At 45.6% G+C, this 14,498-nt stretch overlaps 1 protein-coding gene across 3 annotated transcripts in view; it reads left to right on the top strand.

Moving 5' to 3' along the window:
- The window catches only part of LOC141080610 (arylsulfatase D-like), a 187,695-nt gene that overhangs the window by 70,512 nt on the left and 102,685 nt on the right, over positions 1-14,498 (top strand). For all 3 annotated transcript variants that reach the window (XM_073565952.1, XM_073565951.1, XM_073565953.1), the window contains one exon: positions 9,611-9,745. In XM_073565952.1, coding sequence (XP_073422053.1) covers positions 9,611-9,745 — 135 coding nt within the window. The remainder of the gene's footprint in view (positions 1-9,610; positions 9,746-14,498) is intronic.

Genomic DNA, 14,498 nt, shown 5'->3' with positions numbered 1-14,498 from the left:
TTTTAGGTGGGGATTTTTATAACTAGTCTAACCAATGGACACCAAAAAAACGCATGCGCAAAAAACCCGCATACATGCGCATGCCAATGCGCACATATGCGCACCCATAGACCATAATGGTAATTTTTTGCGCAAAACGTGCACGCGTTTTTTTTAAGCGGTTGGGCGGACCAAAAAATGCAACATGTAGCGTCTGGAAATTAAGGACGCACACCATAAAAAAACGCAGTGCACGAAAAACGCATACGTGTGCATGCCAACGCGCACGTATGTGCACCCATGTTAAATATAGGGGGAAAAATGCATGCGCACGTATGCGCAAAAACGCAGCGCAAAAAACGCAAATGTGAAACCAGCCTCAGTATAGCAAATGTCCTCACTTCATCAGTCTCCTGTCCACTATGGGAGGAATTCTTGTCTTCATTTGAGGACATCTTTGAAGAAGGCTGCAAGAGAGACAGAAGTGAGTACAGACTGCAGTGAGAGAGACAGACATTTTCATAGCTTCTTCACATCCAGAGTGAATTCCAGAGTCTTCACAGCAGATCCACTGGCGTATAATAGCATCCAGAGGCTTGAGAGTACTGGACTTCCAGTGTTCACACCCTCTTTTTATACAGCTTTGTTTTTGGGGTGGCTGAAACCAGTTCCTGGACCTGCTGATTCTGAAGTACGCATGCATATCGAACGCATGCGTACGCATGTCCTTGCGTACCAATGCGTTCCCATAAACAGTAATGCGTTGCTTTGACGCACTTCATCCGCACTCATCCACATGCGTATGGCTGCGCATATTTGATGCCTCAAAAAATGCAACATGTTGCGTTCGCCACACATCACGAAACGACGCATGCGTACACATCCGCAAGCGAACGCATGCAAACGCATGTTCCTGCGTACACAGGGGCGGACACTGACAGCTTGGGGCCCCTGTGCAAGAAATGTGTCTGGGCCCCCTTCCTTTTATGGCAACAAAGCTACATATATATAGCCACACACGTACATTTATATATATTACATAGTCTCCTTTATTATGTATATTGCTGTCCCTTATACTGTGCCTTCTCTCGTTATGTACAGTACCGTCCCTTACACATTGGATTATATAGAGCCCTGTTTTTTATTACATACTGTCCTTTCTTGTTTGCTGTATAATGCAATGATGGCTGATGGAACGATGGAGGAGCTGATGGACTGGTATCCTGGTCAATGGCTGCTCCATCAGCAGTCATTTTATATCTAAAAATAGAAGGGACTATGTAATAAAAGAGGGTGCTGTGAATAACAAAATTAACAAGAATACACTATGTAAGAGAAAGCACTGTACATAACAGCAGAGGAAGTTAAATAATAAGGGACGGCACCATATATAACTAGAGAGGATGGTACATAAAGTAATAAGGGACCATATTATGCATAATAAAAGAGGAAACTATGTAACTAAGGATGGTGTTATACATAATTAGTGAGTACACTATATACAAAGGGACTGTGTTATACATAATAATTATGTACACTATATACAGTCATGGCCAAAAGTTTAGAGAATGACACAAATATTATATTTTCACATGATCTGCTGCCCTCTGGCTTTTATGTGTTTGTCAGATTTTTTTTATCACATACAGAAATATAATTGCAATCATATTATGAGTAACAAAAGGTTATATTGACAGTTAGAATGAGTTAATGCAGCAAGTCAATATTTGCAGTGTTGACCCTTCTTCTTCAGGACCTCAGCAATTCTCCCTGGCATGCTCTCAATCAACTTCTGGATCAAATCCTGACTGATAGCAGTCCATTCTTGCAAAATCAATGCTTTTATTTTGTCTGAATTTGAAGGTTTTTGTTTGTCCACCCCTCTCTTGATGATTGACCACAAGTTCTCAATGGGATTAAGATTTGGGGAGTTTCCAGGCCATGGTCCCAAAATCTCTATGTTTTGTTCCCTGAGCCATTTAGTTATCACCTTTGCTTTATGGCAAGGTGCTCCATCATGTTGAAAAAGGCATTGTTGATCGCCAAACTGCTCTTGGACGGTTGGGAGAAGTTGCTCTTGGAGGACATTCTGATACCATTCTTTATTCATGGCTGTGTTTTTAGGCAAGACTGAGAGAGAGCCCATTCCCTTGGCTGAGAAGCAACCCACACATGAATGGTTTCAGGATGCTTGACAGTTGGCATGAGACAAGACTGGTGGTAGCGCTCACCTGGTCTTCTCCGAATAAGCCGTTTTCCAGATGTCCCAAACAATCGAAAAGGGGATTCATCAGAGAAAATGACTTTACCCCAGTCCTCAGCAGTCCACTCCCTGTACCTCTTGCAGAATATCAGTCTGTCCATGATGTTTTTTCTGGAGAGAAGTGGCTTCTTTGCTGCCCTCCTAGAGACCAGGCCTTGCTCCAAGAGTCTCCGCCTCACAGTGCATGCAGATGCACTCACACCTGCCTGCTGCCATTCCTGAGCAAGCTCTGCACTGCTGGTAGCCCGATCCCGCAGCTGAAACACTTTTAAGAGACGGTCCTGGCGCTTGCTGGTCTTTCTTGGGCGCCCTGGAGCCTTTTTGGCAACAAGGGAACCTCTCTCCTTGAAGTTCTTGATGATGCGATAGATTGTTGACTGAGGTGCAATCTTTCTAGCTGCGATACTCTTCCCTGTTAGGCCATTTTTGTGCAGTGCAATGATGACTGCCGTGTTTCTTTAGAGATAACCATGGTTAACAGAAGAGAAACAATGATGCCAAGCACCAGCCTCCTTTTAAAGTGTCCAGTGGTGTCATTCTTACTTAATCATGACAGATTGATCTCCAGCCCTGTCCTCATCAACACCCACACCTGTGTTAATGGAGCAATCACTGAAACGATGTTAGCTGGTCCTTTTAAGGCAGGGCTGCAATGACGTTGAAATGTGTTTTGGGGGATAAAGTTAATTTTCTAGGCAAATATTGACTTTGCAAGTAATTGCTGTTAAACTGATCACTCTTTATAACATTCTGGAGTATATGCAAATTGCCATTAGAAAAAATGAAGCAGTAGACTTTGTAAAAATTAATATTTGTGTCATTCTCTAAACTTTTGGCCATGACTGTACTACTATATATTAAGGGACTGTGTTAGACATAATACAGTAAATGAGTACACTATATACTAAGGGACTGTGTTACACATAATAAGTATGCACACTATATACTAAGAGACTGTGTTAGACATAATAACCAATAACAATGTCTTCCTCCACCTCCCCCTGTTCCTAAGTCCATTATAAGTCCCCCTTCCTCACATTCCAATATCCACACCACTCATTGTCCTCCTCCCCTCGCATCCCATTATTGTCATCTTCCCCACCTCATCATTGCCCTCTTCACCAACTCCATCATTGCTTTCTCCCCACCACTATCATTGCTTTCTCCGCTGCCACCCCATCATTGCCCATTCCATCACCTCCATGATTTCCTCCTCCCCCACCACCAACATTGCCTCTTCCCCCACCACTCCCATCATTGCCCATTCCACCACCTCCATCATTTCCTCCTTCCCCACCACCCCCATTATTGCCCTTTCCACCACCTCCATCATTGCCTTCTCCTCCACCACCCCATCATTGTCTTTTCCACTACCACCATCATTCCCTGCTCCCCCACTCCCATCATTGCCTTCTCCCCATGACCCCCATCATTGCCTTCTACCCATCACCCCTATCATTGCCTTCTACCCATCACCCCTATCATTGCCTTCTAACCATCACCCCATCATTGCCTTCTCCCCATCACTCCCATCAGTGCCTTCTCCCCATCAACCCATTTATTGCCTTCTCCCTATCACCCCCATCATTGCCATCTCCATCACCTAAACATTGCCTTCTCCATCACCCCCATTATTGCCTTCTCCCCATCACCCCCATTATTGCCTTCTCCCCATCATTGCCTTCTTCCCATCATCCCATCATTGCCTTCTCCACATCCTCACCTTCTCCCCATCACCCCCATCATTGCCTTGTCCCCATCACCCCCATTATTGCCTTCTCATCCACCTACACATACAGACACACACAACACCATTCACCTGTCTGCACATTCCCCCAAAGCGCTGCGCATGCATGCACACACACACATCACCACTCATCTCTACACACACAACACACGTACATACAAAAAAACACACACACAGCACCTCTCACCTGTCCACATGCTCTCCCGCAGCCACAGCATCACCGCCTTCGACTGCTTCCTCTTTCTGGCACAGCCGGCTGCTGACTGATGACATCATCCAGCGACGCTGCAGTCTGTGTCAGAGACAGAAAGTGCGGGCACCGGGCAGGGAGCAGGACGGATCCCTGCAGCTTCGCTGCTAATATCTCTTGTAGGCAGCGGAGCTGCTGGGATCGCTCCCTGCCCACCGCACATGAGGGCAATCTGGCCAGGGGTCCCCCAGAGCCTCGGACCCAGAGAAACAGGCCAGATTGCCTTCATTATTAGCCACCCTGCAGGGGCCCCCTGCACAGGCTGCACAGGCGGTATGTCCGCCCATGTGCATACACCTTGTTAAAGATATGTACGCATGATGCATGTGGATCTATGCGGATCAAACGATGCGCACAGATACCCAAATGGGAAACCAGCCTTACTCTGCTGCAGTCTATTTAAGACACGCTTATTCAGACTGGTCTTCAGCCATGAATAGTGTTAGGCGTCGGGTTCCTGCAGCGGCTCAACAGGAATCCAGAGCCTCACATTCTGCGGCCTCTCATTATTTATCAACCGCAGAGGAGTTTGCTCAGCAGTCCCGGCGTTCCAGACTCTCTGCCCAGACCTGCTCTGTGGGCCTGGCTGTTGCTGCCACCTTTGGGTCAGCAATAGCAATGCAAGCTGCTCAGCAGCAAATCGCTCCAGAGGCTAAGTCCTTCTGTCGCTCCACTGAACATGCTCACGAGATGATCTCCCATTGGAGATCGGGAGTCACATGTCCAGGTCCTTCTCCAGATCTGATTGGTCCATCTCAGGGATCTGGAAGCTTCTGGAAGGTCCTGGCTATAAAAGGTTCGCATGGCCGCTCGGCCATGCGCTAGTATAGTCTCTAGTTGCTAACTGTGTGAATGATGATGGATAAATGTACCTGCGAATGACTCATTAAGATCCCCTCCCTCTGATATTATGAGTGTGTATAGGAACATAGCTTTAGAGTCAGCGCCAGTCAGTGGCAAGCTACAAGCCACATTAGCATCCTCCTCAGTGCTAGCGTTCGACAGTGCGCCTCCTACCGGGCATTGTCGATTAGCGGCAGTGTCTGTCGCCGCGCTGCAGCTCCTCTTGGCGTCTGCACTAGCGACGCCGCACGCACGGTAGGTCTAGACAGACGCTGACCCTCTGCCTAGGGCCCAGCTACTGTGACCATATACCGTGCATGCACTTCTCTGAGACCTATGACGTTAACAGGCTCAACCTTTTGTGTTTAGCACTTAAGCGTCTCTGTGAGTTAAGAGATCGCTCAGCGCACCCGGGTGACGTTCAACCCGCGTGCGTGATACCGCCATATTGTACGTCGCCATTATCTAGCAGCGGTGTTAACACCTTCTGCACGGTGGACCCCGGGCGGTGAACGCATTTTGCATTATTTAATACTTAGTGCATTCCGCCATCCCTAACAAATAGGGCTCGCATTAGCTGACACGCGTTGGTTTCATCCACACTGGCCAGAGTTGCCCACTACGATGTTTTGATTTTTATACTTCTACAATAAATTCTGGATTTTTATAGCATTTGCTTACAATGCGCTGGATTTCTTCCTTTTGATTCATCAACTTTCCCTACCGATTGCTGTTCTAATTCTCTGCAATGTTTTAGCTTTACAGGTCATTAGATCTGTGCATCGCACACAGGGAGGAGGCGTGTCAGCTCCTGCTCTAAGAAGGAACTTACAGGCCACTGTACCTGGGTGACCCAACGGCCATCTTTCGGCTCTGTAAGTGAGAAAGCCCAATCGTCGCACCATACATGTACGGCGGTTTGCAAGAATGTACCTCCCCCAGCACTGTACATGTACGATGGATGTCGTGAAGGGGTTAATGTCGCCCAAATTCTGCACAATTCAATTGAAAAATAAACACATTTTTTTAGGTGGAAATAGAAAAATCAAGAATTAAAATTGTGTTTTCATTAATATGTACACCCTTTAACTATGGTAGCGCTTTTTCTGAAGTACCTTTTGAACTTATGTTAGCATTCAGTCTATTTAGGTAGGAGCCATTGGCTGGGCCATTCCAAAACTTTTAACTTCTTCTGGTGAAGCCATTCTTTTGTTGACTTTAGAGCTATGCTTATGCTCACTGTCACGTTGAAAGGAGAAATTCCTCTTCATCTACAGCTTTTTAGCAGAGGCTTGAATATTTGGTTGCAAAATTAACTGATATTTGGAACTGTTCATAATTCCCTCCACCTTGACCAAAGCCCCAGTTTCAGCAGACGAAAAACAGTCCCTAAGCATAATGCTGCCTTCACCATGCTTGACAGGTTCCAGGGGTCCGCAGACTTTTTATACTTCTACTATATGTCCTGCTGCACCAATATTCTGTTGTAGCTTATTCTATATATGTGTCATGTGTCTCTTTCTGCATGAATATTAGCCCATACAATTGTAATATCTTCCAATAAATTACCTTAGAACTCCAAAAAACATATAAAAACTTTGTCTGACGCACCCAGGCTGGTGGTATGTATACACACCTGCTTCAAAACTGAGTAGTCATTCATTGCTTGTGACGTTACAAATTACAAAGAATCCTGCCAGTCTGTCTTGTCCTATATGTTTTGGAGATAGCGTCCTCCTTAATCAGAGAAATGGAATGTACAGGATCAGGGGCGTAACTAGAACTGATTGGGCCCCATAGCAAACTTTTAAACGGGGCCCCCTCAAAGACACACCCCCTCAAAGACACACCCCACCAGGAACTACATTTCCCAGACGTCCATGCGGCAGGCAGTTCTGCAGAGAGCTAATAGACAGCAAGGGCTCAGGGAAGGGGCGGGACTGAACTAGTCTGAAGCAATACACACTGTGATTGGCTGCAGGCAGGGAGGCGGGCCCAATATGTGCTTCGCTCTGCATAGCAGGCACAGAAATGCAGCATAGGCTGCGAAATCATAGTGTACATTTTTTTCCGCCGGGGCCCCGGATCCCCTACACCAGTGGTCCCCAACCTTTTTTGCACCAGGGATCGGCTTCAAGCAAGACCATTCTTCCATGGCCCGGCAGGGCGGGGATGGAGGTGTGACAGGGGCGTGGCTTTGGTCATAAGGGGCGGGGCTATGGACACGGTTGTAGTTTAGCAGTGCATACTTATCATTTAATTATAACATTTATAATGTGACTCAACTCACCATAGGTTTTGAATGAGTGGGAGCACCTGGCTTGTTTGTTTCTCTGTTTCAGTGGGAGCACTGGGCTACTTCTACTGATGACCGTCACTGCTAATGATAATAATAATAATAATAATCTTTATTTTTATATAGCGCTAACATATTCCGCAGCGCTTTACAGTTTGCACATATTATCATCACTGTCCCCGATGGGGCTCACAATCTAAATTCCCTATCAGTATGTCTTTAGAATGATGATTGGAACCTACAAGGAAATGGAGCATTGAGCACTTAAGAAAAATTGTACTGGAGTACTGTACTTGCTGATTATTTTCTAATCATCAGAAAATGTATGTGTGGTTCCCCCCGTCCTGTCCAGCTCTGTGTGGCTTCCCCTGTTGTATGCATGGCTCCCCTGTCCGATCCTTGTATACATGGCTCTGCTCCCACTGTCCCATCCTGTATACATGGCTCTGCTCCCATCCTGTATACATGGCTCTGTTCCCACTCTCCCGTCCTGTATACATGTCTCTGCTCCCATCCTCCCATCCTTGTATACATTGCTCCACTCCCACCCTCCCATCCTGTATACATGGCTCTGCTCCCACTCTCCCACCCGGTATACATGGCTCTGCTCCCACTCTCCCATCCTGTATGCATGGCTCTGCTTCCACTCTCCCATCCTGTATTTCTGGCTCTGCTCCCACCCTCCCATCCAGTATGCATGGCTCCCCTGTCCCATCCTGTATGCATGGCTCCGCTCCCACCCTCCCTCCCTTGCATATATGGCTCTGCTTCCACTCTCCCTCCCTTGTATATATGGCTCTGCTTCCACTCTCCCTCCCTTGTATATATGGCTCTGCTCCCACTGTCCCTCCCTTGTATATATGGCTCTGCTCCCACTCTCCCTCCCTTGTATATATGGCTCTGCTCTCACTGTCCCTCCCTTGTATTGTATATATGGCTCTGCTCCCACTCTCCCTCCCTTGTATATATGGCTCTGCTCTCACTGTCCCTCCCTTGTATTGTATATATGGCTCTGCTCCCACTCTCCCTTGTATATATGGCTCTGCTCCCACTCTCCCTCCCTTGTATATATGGCTCTGCTTCCACTCTCCCTCCCTTGTATATATGGCTTCGCTCCCACTCTCCCTCCCTTGTATATATGGCTCTGCTTCCACACTCCCTCCCTTGTATATATAGCTCTTCTTCCACTCTCCCTCCATTGTATATATAGCTCCGCTCCCACTCTCCCTCCCTTGTATATATGGCTCTGCTTCCACTCTCCCGGCCTCCCTTGTATATATGGCTCCGCTCCCACTCTCCCTCCCTTGTATATATGGCTCCGCTCGGCTCCCCCATCCTCCCCATCATACTTACCCTCACGTCGCTGAACTTCCCTCCCGTCGCTGAACTTCCCTCCCTGCATCTCCCGGCACATCAGCTTCTTTCTGTGCGGAGCGGTCACGTGCTACCGCTCATTAAGGTGCATGAATATGGATGCCACACCTATGGGAGAGGAGTGGCATCCATATTCATGACCTTAAATGAGCAGTACACTTGACAGCTCAGCGCTGGAATCTGGATGAAGCCACCGCGCCGACTGGGACCGCTATGCAGGGTGAGTATCAGCTGCTACACAGCCGCCGGCTCCCCTTGTGTCCGCGGACCGGCAAGAGCACTGCAACGGCCCGGTGCTGGGCCGAGGACCAGTGGTTGGGGTAATTAAATTGCACTATCGGGTAGCGCCGATCGGAGCCAGGGACCCGGGTCCCAAAGCAACCGCTTCGGCTGCTACCCCGGTAGTTACGCCCATGTAACAGGATGCAAAGCTTAAATAGTGAGGCTGTTCTTGGTGCATTTGGACATGTGTTGTGGCTGTCTCTATTTTTCAACATATATCTGAGTTTCATCTGAGGGAATGTGAGCAAAGCAGCCCAGATCCAGCTGCTGATTGGCTGCAGCGCTCACATCACATAATGAAATGCAGGCGCTGGCAGAAGAAGTGCTGACATCCCTGGAATGGTGCTGGTCTGACAGGGGAGTATAGGTTGTTAATGGGTTGTTTAATTCAATTACTATTGTCCAAATAGTGTACAATTAGACTTCCCCATGTAATTTTTTTTAACTCTATATGACCCACTAGAATGTGGATGTCATATATTCAAGTCCTGGCACATACCTGGATACAGTTTTTCCTATTTGAGCAAATTCTAGTAACATCATTTCCATTTATCTTTTTTGCTTCTTTTGTCTTAGGAATTTTCTGGTTCTCTTGCATTTAGCCAGTGGCACCCTTATTATGGCATTAAACGCTAAACCTAACTTTGTGATACTGCTGGCGGATGATCTTGGCATTGGAGATATAGGATGCTATGGAAATGACACAATAAGGTAAATTTGCATGTTAAAATCAATTGAAGGCAATGATTGTAAAAATATTGTCCCCATCATAATGAGATGGTAAAAATGTATATTATGCTGATAATTAAGTATTTTTATATGGGGATAGATAACACTAAAGCAGAAGGTATTTTATAGCCAAACATAATTTGAATATCACTACTTGAACTTTTCCAAAGTTATGCAATTCTGGCTGTCTGCAGCCCCCATTACAGGGAGCTTGGGCGTTTGCTGGACACTTTAAACCAGGGATGAACAATGAATTTACCCTAGGAGCCACATGAGAGGCTGTGATTGCTGTGGAGGGCGAACCAACCAGCCAAACTTAATTCTGCTCATTATTATTATTATTATTATTATTATTATTTTGTATCACTTAATATTGAGCAGAATTAAGTCTTTTTACTCCGTGCTACTATTGCTACATTTTACAATAGGGCTTAATGTAACACCTTTTATAAGGTTCATAAAAAAAGTCATACAAATCATATAGCTACTGTTATTCAGCCCTCGTAACTTGATCAACAGCTCCAAGCACAATATAATGTCCCTTCACAGCACTTCAAATAGTATGATGTCCCCTCACACAATATGTCACTACAGAGCACTCCATGCAGTATGATGTCCCCACACAGCCCCTATACACAGTATAATGTCCTTATACACTCCACCTACACAGTATAATGTCCTCACAGAGCTCTCCTACACAGTATGATGTCCCCTCACACAATATGTCACTACAGAGCACTCCATGCAGTATGATGTCCCCACACAGCCCCTATACACAGTATAATGTCCTTATACACACCACCTACACAGTATAATGTCCTCACAGAGCTCTCCTACACAGTATGATGTCCCCTCATACAATATATCACCACAGAGCACTCCATGCAGTATGATGTCCCCACACAGCCCCTATACACAATATAATGTCCTTATACACTCCACCTACACAGTATAATGTCCTCACAGAGCTCTCCTACACAGTATGATGTCCCCTCATACAATATATCACCACAGAGCACTCCATGCAGTATGCAGTATGATGTCCCCACACAGCCCCTATACACAGTATAATGTCCTTATACACTCCACCTACACAGTATAATGTCCTCACAGAGCTCACCTACACAGTATGATGTCCCCTCATACAATATATCACCACAGAGCACTCCATGCAGTATGATGTCCCCACACAGCCCCTATACACAGTATAATGTCCTTATACACTCCACCTACACAGTATAATGTCCTCACAGAGCTCTCCTACACAGTATGATGTCCCCTCATACAATATATCACCACAGAGCACTCCATGCAGTATGATGTCCCCACACAGCCCCTATACACAGTATAATGTCCTTATACACTCCACCTACACTCCAGAAACTAAAAAATGATAGTGTTGGCCCCCTTAAAAATAGTCTGGGTGAAATGGTGGAGGAGGATGAGAAAAAAGCCAATATGCTAAATGACTTTTTTTCAACAGTTTTTACACAAGAAAATCCCATGATGGATAACATGATCAGGGATAAAAATTCTCCGTTAAATGTCACCAGCTTAACTCAGCAGGAAGTACGGCAGCGTCTAAAAATCACTAAAATTGACAAATCCCTGGGCCCGGATGGGATACACCCCCGAGTACTGCAGGAATTAAGCACAGTCATAGATAGACCATTATTTTTAATCTTTAAAGATTCCATAATAACAGGGTCTGTACCACAGGACTGGCGTATAGCAAATGTGGTGCCAATATTCAAAAAGGGGACAAAAACTGAACTTGGAAATTATAGGCCAGTAAGTTTATCCTCAACTGTGGGTAAAATCCTGGAGGGTTTTCTAAGAGATACTACACTGGAGTATCTGGAGAAGAATATCTCATGACCCAATAGCAACATGGGTTTACAAGGGACCGTTCCTGTCAGACTAATCTGATAAGCTTTTATGAAGAGGTAAGTTCCGGACTGGACCAAGGGAATGCAGTGGACGTGGTGTACATGGACTTTTCAAAAGCGTCTGATACGGTGCCACACAAAAGGTTGATACATAAAATGAGAACAATGGGGATAGGGGAAAATATGTGTAGGTGGGTTAAGAGCTGGCTCAGGGATAGGAAACAAAGGGTGGTTATTAATGGAGCACACTCGGACTGGGTCACGGTTAGCAGTGGGGTACCACAGGGGTCAGTTTTGGGCCCGCTTCTTTTTAACATATTTATTAATGACCTTGTAGGGGGCATAGAGAGTAGAATTTCAATATTTACAGATGACACTAAACTCCGCAGGGTAATCAATACAGAGGAGGACAATTTTATATTACAGGAGGATTTATGTAAACTAGAAGCTTGGGCTGATAAATGGCAAATGAGCTTTAATGGGGATAAATGTAAGGTCATGCACTTGGGTAGAACGAACAAGATGTATAATTATGTGCTTAATTGTAAAACACTGGGCAAAACAGTCACTGAAAAAGACCTGGGTGTATGGGTGGACGACAAACTCACATTTAGCGGCCAGTGTCAGGCAGCTGCTGCAAAGGCAAATAAAATAATGGGATGCATTAAAAGAGACATAGATGCTCATGAGGAGAACATAATTTTACCTCTATATAAGTCACTGGTGCGACCACACTTAGAATACTGTGTACAGTTCTGGTCTCCGGTGTATAAGAAAGACATAGCTGAACTGGAGCGGGTGCAGAGAAGAGCGACCAAGGTTATTAGGGAACTAGGGGGTCTGCAATACCAAGACAGGTTATTACACTTGGGGTTATTTAGTTTGGAGAATCGAAGGCTTAGTGGTGATCTTATTACAATGTATAAATATATGCGGGGACAATACCAAGACCTTTCTAATGATCTTTTTACTCTTAGACCTGTGACGGGGACATCCTCTACGTCTGGAGGAAAGAAGGTTTAAGCATACTCACAGACGCGGATTCTTTACTGTAAGAGCAGTGAGACTGTGGAACTCTCTGCCATATGATGTTGTAATGAGTGATTCCCTACTAAAATTTAAGAAGGGACTGGATGCCTTTCTTGAAAAGTATAATATTACAGGGTATATACACTATTTTCCTTAATATTGCGTTGATCCAGGGAGCTAGTCTGATTGCCGTATGTGGAGTCGGGAAGGAATTTTTTTCCCCAAAGCGAAGCTTACTGTTTGCCACATGGGTTTTTTTTGCCTTTCTCTGGATCAACATGTTAGGGCAAGATAGAGTAGGATATGGGTTGAACTAGATGGACTTAAAGTCTCCCTTCAACCTTAATAACTATGTTACTATGTTACCTACACAGTATAATGTCCTCACAGAGCTCTCCTTCACAGTATGATGTCCCCTCATACAATATATCACCACAGAGCACTCCATGCAGTATGATGTCCCCACACAGCCCCTATACACAGTATAATGTCCTTATACACTCCACCTACACAGTATATTGTCCTCACAGAACTCTCCTACACAGTATGATGTTCCCTCATACAATATATCACCACAGAGCACTCCATGCAGTATGATGTCCCCACACAGCCCCTATACACAGTATAATGTCCTTATACACTCCACCTACACAGTATAATGCCCTCACAGAGCCCTCCTACACAGTATGATGTCCCCTCACACAATATATCACCACAGAGCACTCTATGCAGTATGATGTCCCCACACAGCCCCTATACACAGTATAATGTCCTTATACACTCCCCCTACACAGTATAATGTCCTCACAAAGCCCCCCTACACAGTATGATGTCCCCTCAACCAATATATCACCACAGAGCACTCCATGCAGTATGATGTCCCCACACAGCCCCAATATATAGTATAATGTCCTTATACACTCCCCCTACACAGTATAATGTCCTCACAGATCCCTCCTACACAGTATGATGTCCCCTCACACAATATATCACCACAGAGCACTCCATGCAGTATGATGTCCCCACACAGCCCCCCTACACAGTATAATGTCCTTACACACTCCCCCTACATAGTATAATGCCCTCACAGAGCCCCCTACACAGTATAATGTCCTCAGAGCCCCCCCTACACAGTATGATGTCCCCTCATACAGTATGTAACTGCAGAGACACCCCACTCAGTATGATATTCCCACACAGCCCCCTTACAAAGTATGATGTCCCCACTGACACAGCCACCTTGCACAGTGCTACTAACCCACAGTCTAACAATAAAATATGTATATATTCTACTCCCCTAATCCTGTTCCATGACTGCTCCGGTCTGCACTGTATGTTGAGGCACAGCTAGCGCAATGAAGTGACATCACGCCTGCTATACTCTTGGATGCATAGGCTAAATGATATAAAAGACCTGTTCACCATCATTGTTTTCATCAGCATCTGTATGCCTAGGATGCAGATACCGGTAAAAGCGAAGCATCGGGCTGGTGGCGTCCTTGTGGTGTGGGACTCCACTGTATCCAGTCCTTTGGTTGTCTCGGTCCATGAGCCACACTGGAGAAACTAAAGGGCCGCATGAGTATTTACTATACACCTGAGAGAATTCTATTGGAGTATCAGGCAGTCATTTCATCATTTCACATGGATTATGCAGGGTATTGATGTCACGATCCACGTTTGGATCTGTGACAGATCCAGGCTCATATATAACCTTTTTTTTCTTTCAAGCCTCTGGCTTAGTTAGTTTTTGCCCCCAGTGGCCGCCGGTGTTATTACAACCTTAGTTGCTCTGCTGATGGGTTTTGCCCCCGGTG

Source organism: Dendrobates tinctorius, unplaced genomic scaffold (genome assembly GCF_039654945.1).
Source record: "Dendrobates tinctorius isolate UK_male_01 unplaced genomic scaffold, ASM3965494v1 ptg000016l, whole genome shotgun sequence".
Taxonomy (NCBI): domain Eukaryota; kingdom Metazoa; phylum Chordata; class Amphibia; order Anura; family Dendrobatidae; genus Dendrobates; species Dendrobates tinctorius.
The sequence above is the reverse complement of the archived record's forward strand: the minus strand, read 5'-3'. Positions and strand labels throughout refer to the sequence as shown.